The 9,940-nt window shown below is 36.2% G+C and overlaps 1 protein-coding gene across 1 annotated transcript; it reads left to right on the top strand.

Moving 5' to 3' along the window:
• The first annotated feature begins 223 nt into the window (after positions 1 to 223).
• On the top strand, positions 224 to 2,692 carry LOC105815255 (centrin-4-like). The gene is made up of 5 exons (XM_012650402.1): positions 224 to 238; positions 1,017 to 1,163; positions 1,528 to 1,656; positions 2,274 to 2,411; positions 2,603 to 2,692. Exons 1-5 carry the CDS (start codon positions 224 to 226, stop codon positions 2,690 to 2,692), a joined length of 519 nt encoding a protein of 172 aa, XP_012505856.1.
• Positions 2,693 to 9,940: the final 7,248 nt, after the last annotated feature.

Raw genomic sequence — 9,940 nt, 5'->3', positions numbered from 1 at the left:
TAATGAAATGTATTATTAGCTTCGTTTTCGTGATCCTCGGGTGTCATTAGTAACCCCTCCTCGTGTCACCAAATACAAGCGCGTTGTCCGTGACTCTAGGGACAGAAGAGCGTCTCCCCAATTCATTTTTTCCCCTCATCAACCCCATCAACCGCTAATGCCAGCAGCCTACGATAGTTCAGTGTTGGGAGCAGAAACCGCTCTTCAGCCGGAAAGGGACTGAATGCGGGAGCGGACTGTAGGCGGGCTCTGAGACGCTGGCTGGCCGGGGCGGCTGCTCGCTCTGGCCCTGCTGGGAGGGTGAGGGTTCAGGAGGTGCCCTGGAGCTATGGAGCTGAAGACCGTACCAGTGTACGTGCGGTCCACGGATCGAGAATCCACACGTAACATACGCAAGGCTGCCGTTTAGATCCACAGGAACAAGGAGTCCAGTTGCTACCTCCCCACCACTGCTTCTTAACCCAAAGCTGAAGACCAGAGACCGACATAGGGCTGCAGCAGAACCCGAGGGGAAACTCCAGATCCCTGGAGTAGTTTTCCACTTCTCAGCTTCTGTAGTACAGGACAGCATGCTAGAAAGTGGAAAAGAATACTATGTTCTAATCAAGCATATCCCACAAAGTAAACAAATTTTATTATGAGACATGTAGGTATTTATGAAAGTAAATTTTCCTTAAACGACTGCTTTTTAGACACACCAAGTAAGGTTAATTGCATTCTGACATAACACCATTCACTGGTCTGGCATGCTTTCCTTTGCCTCTTTTCCCTCTCAAAGACACTAATTTTAAAGAAAAATCTAAGTGGTAAAAAAAGAAAACTAGGCTTTCCATCAAAATATTAATAACCAAAAACACAAATGTTGGCAAAGGGAAAATTGTTTAGGTTCATTATATAATAGAAAATGGATACTTTAATGTGTTTATTAGATTTACTTAGTTTATCATCAGTTATTCTGGTTCTGCTGAAGTTTCCAGTTATATAGTTTATCATTCACCGACACGTCTTTATTACAGGCATCCAACCACTGCCCAAATTCAGAGCAATGGAAGAAAAGAACAGGAAAAATTGAATTGAATGAAACCCAAAAACAAGAAATTAAAGAGGCCTTTGATTTATTTGATGTTGATGGGTCTGGAACCATAGATGTGAAAGAATTGAAGGTTCTCAAATTATATCTAATTCTAAAACATTTAAAAAACTATTTATTTGTGGCAATCTTTAGACTTTTAATAGTAGTCTTCTGAAAACTTGATATAAAGTCTCTTCAGTGCATAAACCTGCCTTGCATTAACAAAATAATACCGCGTTAAGCATTTTAATTGTGTTTTATAAATGAGTAGGCCAAAGCCCCAGTTGTAACACTGATATATTCTATGGCACAGTAGGATTGAAACTAGGCCTGCTGACCTGATTTTCCATGTTTATGCCCACTCCATGGTACAAAAGAGAGAAGCTATTAATTGATAATTTAAAAGCTTGGAATGAGATCATGGCATATTATAATTTATTTCCTTCCTATTTCAGATTGCAATGCAGGCCTTAGGATTTGTACCAAAGAAAGAAGAAATTAAAAAAATGATAGCTGAAATCGACAAAGAAGGAACTGGCACCATTAATTTTGAAGATTTTTTTGCCATTATGAGTGTAAAAATGGTATAGTTGTGATTTTACTTTTCAAAGAAATACAAGCAATATAGCTTTCTACCTCTTCGGGCTGGAGCAATCAGAGGTTTCACAGAGGAAGAATTGGAACTAGGTTTTTAAGGATGAGTGGGATTTAGATAGGAAAAGCAAGATTAAAGATGTTTTCAGAGTGTTAGTGAAAAGACTGCCCCATGTGGAGAAGAGGTTTTTGTCAGGAAATGAGGATATATGGCAGGATAGAAAGAATTTTGAAGCCTTGAATTCAGTAAACATACTCTGAGCACCTGTTTTTGCCAGGTACTATTACTGTTCTAAGGAGTATTGAATGAGACAACCTTCTTGTTCTCTTGGAGCTTACGGTTTTGGTAATGGATCTGGATTACTATGATTAATAAGAGATGCATTCTCTTTACCACCTTGTGCCTCTCACTTCAATAAACTCTGTGTTTAAATACCTTAAGGACAGATGTGAGTACATTGGACTAATTATTAAAAGTCAGAACAATAAATAAAGTCAGAACTCAGCTACCCGACACATTGCTGCTGTAGACCTCAAACATCTAATAAGTCCAGCTTGATAGAATAAATAAATGAAGGACTAATGATAGTTGTTTCCTTTTTTAAAGAGTGAAAAAGATGAAAAAGAAGAGATATTGAAGACTTTCAAATTATTTGATGATGATGATACTGGAAGCATAACACTAAACAATATCAAGAGGGTTGCTAAGGAACTAGGGGAAAATTTAACAGATGGTGAACTTCAGGTAAATTTTGCTTATTTTTATAATTATATATAATTATAAATTTTATATATTATGATTATAATTGTATTCTAACTTTAGTTATACTAATACACTTAAAACAAAATTTGGTTTTGAGTATGTACTTGAATATTCATTTATATCATTATTCATTTTAAATACATTTCATATATCATTTATATTTTGTTTTACAGGAAATGCTTGATGAAGCTGATCATGATGGGGATGGAGAAATAAATGAGGAAGAATTCTTGAGAATGATGAAAAAGACCACTCTTTATTAATACTGTTGTTTTGTTCTTTCTGGAAAGTTGTTAACAAATTTGTGTATGTTACACAGTTCAGTAATTTAATACTGAATGTATTCATTTTAATTTTACTTTATATGCACAAATTTGTCTCTGGATGTCTACTCTATGTGAGAAGTTACATGTTTCTACCAATATGTGGTTAAATTTACAGCATCAAGAAAACACGATGACTAATTTGAACCATGAATCCAAGAACAGTATTAATTCTAACTGCTATTTTTAAAACCTCAGGTTCCAAAGACAGAATTTGTTTTAGGTTTGATGAAGTTGGCCCCACATCCATATGAATTTGGCAAACATACTATTTCTTTCCCTATATATCCTTTTGTGCAACTCTAAACAAATTGATGAACATTTGCTTTTTAACCAGCTATTCAAGTATGTAAAGTATTAAATAAAACTGGCAACTACATTATTTGCTAATTTTCTTCTTATAGTTGTAAAGAAAGAAATTCAAAATAGCATTTTTACCACTCATATCTCCCTGTAAGTTGACCCTATAAGTTACCATTCTCTGATAAAGTGTCACCAAACTTTTTGATTCCTGTCAATCTGACAAGTTGCAAGTTTTATCTCATTGTATTTTTAATGTTCATTTCTTTTACGAGAAGTATTGAGTATCTTTTCATATGTTTAGAATCTATTTGTCTTTTCCTTTCTGTATATTGTCTATCCATGTCCTTTACCTATTTTCCTACTGGATTTTTAAAATTTATTGATTTTTAGGAGCTCTTAATATACAAAGGAAATTAATCTTTGTCACATATGTTGCATGCATTCTCCCATTTGTTATTTGCCTTTTGATTTGGAGTATGGTTCATTCAGTACATTTCAAAAGTTTGCTTCATGTGAAGATTTCTACAGATGTTTGAACTGTGTAATAGTAAAATGTCAATGCTCCGTCTTTTAACGGTATTTATTCTCACAATGACCATATCACTCCTTTCAGACTATAGCCTAATTTTGAGGGTAAAAAAAGAAAGGGATGTTTTATCATGCTGTTGTATTTTCCATTTGAAACATAATCATCTTGACTTTTTAGTTGAGATAATCTAGATTTAATCCCATACTGGAGTAAGGGAGGGTTTTATGAGTAATAGATTTATTTATGTTTGCTCTATATTTGAGGGATAACCTCTCACATACCCAACTAAAATGACTTAAACCTTAAGAATGGACCTGGGAATATTGCTAAAACAGGAAAATCCAGGACCAGGCCAGAACTCTTGAGCTATTTTGGAACATATTCAGGCCTCTGTGACTGTCCTGGCAGAAATTAACCCCTTTATAGTGAAATTTGATAGGGTGCTTACATCTCAAAATGATTCCCTACTCAAAATATTTTTGAGATTTATAAATTTTGTGAAAAAAAAGGGAAAGTTATGACTACTTTATGGTTTCACAGTCAGATAATGGCAGATAAGATGATGAGACTTCATCTTACATGTGAGATAAGGCTTGGAGCATATTAGCCAAATGCTAAAGAATTTACTTGCTTTCATAACAGAACAAATTCAAACTTACCTAGTTCTTTACATTTTCCCTCTTAAGAGGAAGATCAAATTCAACAGTATGTGGACAATTTATGAAGCTGTCATAAAGGTGTTTGAAATTAGAATAATGCTTACTTAAGTACGGGCACTAAAAGGAAAATTATTTTGATCACTTGACATAAAAATGTTTAGGTTGTCCACTGTACACCAGGTGCTGTGAATTAGGTATGGATCTTATTGTCTCTAAGCTGGCTGGTAACAAGAACTAAGTCAAACATTTAGTTCATGTGGTAGGCAGCTTCCCAAATGGCTCTCGGTGATCCCAGTTTCCTGATACGCATACCCTTGTGTAATCTCCTCGTTAAGTCTGAACTGGATTTAGTAACTTGCTGTTAATGAATAGAATTGGCAAAAATGATGGGATGTCCCTTCCAAGACTAGTTACCAAAGACTGTGACTTCTATCTTTCCGGCACTCTCTCTCTTGCCCTTCTGCTTGCTTGCTCTGATGAAGCTAGCTGCCATGGTTTGAACTGTCTTATGAAGAAGACTATATGACAAGTGAGGACAGCCTCCTCTGAGAGGGGCTGCAGGTCCAGCTAACACTTTGATTACAACCCTGAAACAGAGGAACTGGCTAAGTCACCCCTAGATTCCTGATCTACAGAAACTGTAAAATAATAAATGTTATTTTAAGCTACTAAGTTTTAGGGTAATTATACAGCGATAGCTAACTAATATAGTCCTCCATCTTGAAACTTGTGTGTTGACTTCTTCCCTAAGATATTGCTAGATATATTAATAGGAGAAATCACGGAAGTGTTCCAACTATCAGATGCTAAATAGAGAGGAGATTAATTAGACTTATGAGGGTATGGTTAAACAGCAATACCATTTATTAGGGTGCTACTCTTATAGACTACTCATTTTTCAGCCACTCATCTCAAAGTGAGCTCTCTGCCTCTTTCTGTAGCTTGGATATCATGGGGACTTGAGTCCACCCATAAGAGGACTATTAAGAACTTTTTTTAAAAATTCCATTTTGCAATTCCTACAACCCTGAGGCTGCCACTCAAATGGTCCCTTCCTCTGAGCCATCAGCTGGTGTAGATGTTCTGGAGTTCTGACCGACATTTTAGTTGCTATCAAGCATCTTGTTGACAATGAAATTAACTATCTGCTGGGCTTTAGGTAGCATCAGAAGTGAGGGTAAATTCAAGGCAAATGCTGACAGAACCTTGTCAACTACAAAGGCAAGACTGAGAAACACATCAAAGAGCTTAAAACACCAAATTTCAGTTCTTGCTTTTATTCTAGAATGAATGAAAATCTGTACTGGATAGATTACAGTCAGGTCTGGGAATAAGCAAACTCTAAACAATTAATTAATTATTGAAGAAATCAAATCTTAAAATAAAAACTTTTCCACAAAGAAAACCCTAAGCCCATACAGCTTCATTGGTAATTTCTACCATTTAAGGAAGAGGATCTTTAATTTTTTCAGAGAATAAAAAAAAAGGTAACTCTTCCAAATTTGTTTTTCGAGGCCAGCAACAAAAATAATTACCTGTTTATAATTCATCTTAATGAATTATAACCTATAAGGATAATTCATTTTAATCAAGTTAGGTTTGTTTCAGGAAAACAAATTGGTTTAGCATTTAAAATTTAATCAATGTAATTAATATATCACATTTTCAGAATTAAAAAAATCATGTAATCATTTCAGTAGGGGAAAAAACCCACACTTGATAAAATTTAACTTCCATTCATGATTAAAACTCATGGCATACACTATATTATACTATTCGGCCATTAAAGAAGAATGAAATCCTGTCATTCGTGGCAACATGGATGGAACTGGAGGACGTTATGTTACATGGAATAAGCCAGGAACAGAAAGTTAACCACCACATGTTCTCAGTCATACATGGAAGCTAAATAAAGTTGATCTCACAGAAATAAAAAGTAGGATAGAGAATAACAGAGGATGGGAAGGGTGAACGGAAGGGAGGGATAGGGAGAGATTTGTTAAAGGATACAAAATTACAGCTAGATAGGAGAAATAAGCTCTGGTATTCCATACCTGCAGTCTCCAACCCCTGGTAGGTGGCCTGTTAGGAACCGGGCTGCACAACAGGAGGTGAGTGACAGGGGAACAAGCGAAGCTTCATCTGTATTTGCAGCTGCTCCCCATCACTTTCATCACCGCATAAGCTCCTCCTCCTGTCAGATCAGCTGTGGCATTAGATTCTCGTAGGAGCATGCACCCTCCTGTAAACTGCACATGCGGGATTTAGGTTGGCTCTCCTTATGAGAATCTAATGCCTGATGATCTGAGGTGGAGCTGAGGCGGTGATGAACGGCTCTGATGAAGCAAGCTGCCATGGTTTAAACTGCCTGGGGAAGGGCTGTAAATATAGGTTATCATTAGCAGAGAGGTTTGACTGCACAATAAACGTAACGCGCTTTAATCATCCCGAAACCGTCTGTCCCACCCCCACCCCCCAGTCTGTGGAAAAATTGTCTTCCATGAAACTGGTCCCTGGTGCCAAAAAGGTTGGAGACTGCTGTTCTATACTACTGTAGGATGACTGTAGTTAACAATAATGTACTACATAGTTTCAAACAGCCAGAAGGAGGATACTGAATGTTCCCAATAGGAAGAAAGGATAAATGTTTGATATGTTTGATATGCTAATTACCCTGATCTGATCACTATATATGTATGTATGATTAACTCCATTTATCTCCCTCATCTATTGTACTATTGTCATATATTTTACTCCTATATATATTCTACTCTCATATTCAAATCTCTACAAGATATAATTATTGTTTTTGTCTTTTATAAACCAGTGTATATTCATTTAGATTGCCCACATATTTACCCTTTCTGGTGCTCTTTAGTACTTTATTCAGGCTTATGGTTCCATCTGGAATAATTTTCCTCAGCCTGAATAACTCTTTGGTATTTTTTGTAGTAAAGATTTTCTGTGATAAATTCTCTCAGCTTTTGTTTGTCTAAAAAGGCCTTAATTTTTGCCTTCCTTTTTGAAAAATATTTTTATGTGTATACAATTCTAGGTGGGAAGGTAGAAAATTTTTTTTATATTTTATCATTTTAATGCCATTTCATTATATTCTGATTCCCATAATTTCTGCTGAAAAGCAGGTTAATAGCTTTATTGTTGTTTCTTTGAAGGTAACATGTGGGTTTTTTTTTCCTTCTGCATGCTTTTAAGATTTTTCTATTTGTCTAGGTTATTAGCAACTTAACTGTGATGGTCCCAGGAGTGGTTTTCTTTATACTTTTTTCTCCATGAGGTTCATAGTGTCTTGATTCTGCAGTTTGATGTCTTTTAGCAACTCTGAAACATTTTTAGCCAGTATTTCTACAAATGTTGTTTCCGAACCATCATATCCTTTTTATTTCTAAGACTCTAATTACAAGCATGTTAGACTTTATCGTTATTCTTCATATAGCTCTCATACTTGTCTTTATGCAAAAGGGATAGACCCTTTTTCCCTCTGTGCTTCACACTAGATACATAGTTTACTGACTCACTTTCCAGTTTACTGAAAGTTCTGTTTTCCCATATCTAATAGGTTCCAATTCTTGAACTTTTCCTCTGTTTCATTGAACACATTATCTTTATTTTCAAGTCCCTGATTACTTCAATACCTCAGTTATCTCTAGGTTGATTTTTATTGTCTTTTTAAAATTGTAGCTTTTAGTTATTTGGTCCTGTTGTTTAGACAGATATTGTGAATGAAAAAATGGAGAACCTATGAATATTGTTATCTTCCTCCAAAGAGGGTTAAGTTTCTTCCAACAGGTAGATAAAATACAGGAGGATCATTTTGATTCTTCTGAGGGGTAGCTTTTGTCATTATTAAGGCTTTTTTCTTTCAGATTTGCCCTCATTCCTAGGATTACTCCTCTGCATCTCAACTGAAAGTCCAGGGTATTTACTGATATCCCCTCACCCCACTGAACTCAGATTTCTATCTTTGCAGCATTGCACAGCTGTATAATTAAATTCTTGCTCAGCTCTTTGTTCTCTCAGACCCTGTTTTCTGCTGTTTTTTTGTTTTTGTTTTTGTTTTTGTTTTTGCAGCTGGGGGTTGTCGGGGGGTGAGTTGGGGTGCTGCTGACGCTGGGCATATGTAACTAAGGAGTTAGCCTGTGACCTAAAAGGGAGTGGAGGCAGGGTTTGGGTGATTTTTTATCGTTATTATTTCACTTCACCTTGAGTCCCTGCTCTGTATATAATTTTTCCTCTCAAGTCCTAGCCACTTTAGCAGCCCCAAATTGCAATCCATTTCTCCTCAGCCCAGCAAGATTTCTGCTTGGGTCTATTTCGCCTGTTTTATGAATAAGAAAATGCCATCAGGGAAAAAGCCAGGGTGAGAGTAGAGTTCCCTCTCTGTCCTTCTCTCTCAAGGATTGTAGCCTTTCCTTTCCAATCCTGTTTGAGTTGGGTGATTTTCCATTCCTTCACACAGTCCTTTTATATACTAGGTTTTATATTTGTTTTCAGCAGGCATATTAGTTCGTCATATTCTGAACCAGAAATGTCAATATTATTTTTAGGAAAATAAATCTGATGACAGTAGACTGGAACTGAGAGAGACCGCTGGCTGAACGGCCAGTTCAGAGGCTATAGCAATCATTTAAACAAGGGATGGTGGGGGCCTGACGCATGAACAGCTGCGTTTAGTTTTGAAAAGAGAGGTTGGAGTCAGATCTTTCATTGATGGTGTCTTATTTCTATTTACTCTGATGAAGTAGTAATATCAAGTAGCAGTTACTGAGTCCTGACTATGTGTTATGCACTACCTTTTACATGGATTTTCTCATTTAAGCCCTATGCCTGTTGGATGCTATTATCATCATTCTGATTTTACAGATGAGAAAACGGAGATACATAGGATTTAAAGGACTAGCTCAAAGTCACGTGGACAGTAAATGGCTCTTCTGGGCTTTGAAGTTGGGCTGCTCTCTATGCTCTTAACCACTATCCTCTCTGCCTCTCATCATACCCTATTAAATCTTCCATTTAATGGAGTTATTTAAATGGAAGAAGCTGATAGCTCACATTCTCACAGGGAGAAAGCAAAAAAGTGAACTCAGTGGTTATTTTTGCTGTTGTTTGGAAAAGTGAGTGAAGTAATACTTAAAGAAAGTAATAAATCCAGAGAGGTGAAATTAAAAAAAAACATAAACCATTTTTTTAAAATGAAAAAATAGATTTAAGTCTTGTAAATTTAGTAGCAGAGAGCTGTGATGTGGCCAAGGATAAAATGTCAAGACAAACAGGTACTTGGAAGATCAGGGGTTGATTCTCTATAGTGATAAAGTTTTTACTTGATATTTTATATGTGGACATTCCCCTTCTAGTAATTTTTCCTTGCCTTCTTAGTGATGGCTCATTTTAAGTTATTTTCTTTTAAAAACAAGTTTAAATATTTGTTGAATGAAAGAGGGAGTACTAACAATGACGAGTTATAATCTCATCTTCATTAAGAGCTCATATCACTTCATCTCACCCAGTGGAATAGGTTGGTCCCACAGGGTGGAGCGTGGAGGCCACCCCACTAGAGGGCGTTGAGGTCTTGTCTCAGTTTGGTGAGTGAGGGTGTGGTTTGATTTATGCTTGTTTTGATAGTTTTATTTGCGAAGGTTAAAGAAAGACTAATATTAAAGATGTAATTTATCTAGCACA

This window comes from Propithecus coquereli, unplaced genomic scaffold (assembly GCF_000956105.1).
Source record: "Propithecus coquereli isolate 6110/MARCELLA unplaced genomic scaffold, Pcoq_1.0 Scaffold323, whole genome shotgun sequence".
Lineage (NCBI taxonomy): Eukaryota > Metazoa > Chordata > Mammalia > Primates > Indriidae > Propithecus > Propithecus coquereli.
This window is presented reverse-complemented; position numbering and strand designations above follow the sequence as displayed.

What these genes read in the sequence shown, in the direction of transcription:
- LOC105815255 (XM_012650402.1), top strand. An exon ending in TAGATGTGAAAGAATTGAAG is followed by an intron (nt 1,164 to 1,527) that starts GTTCTCAAATTA and finishes TTCCTATTTCAG; the next exon opens with ATTGCAATGCAGGCCTTAGG. An exon ending in CCATTATGAGTGTAAAAATG is followed by an intron (nt 1,657 to 2,273) that starts GTATAGTTGTGA and finishes CCTTTTTTAAAG; the next exon opens with AGTGAAAAAGATGAAAAAGA.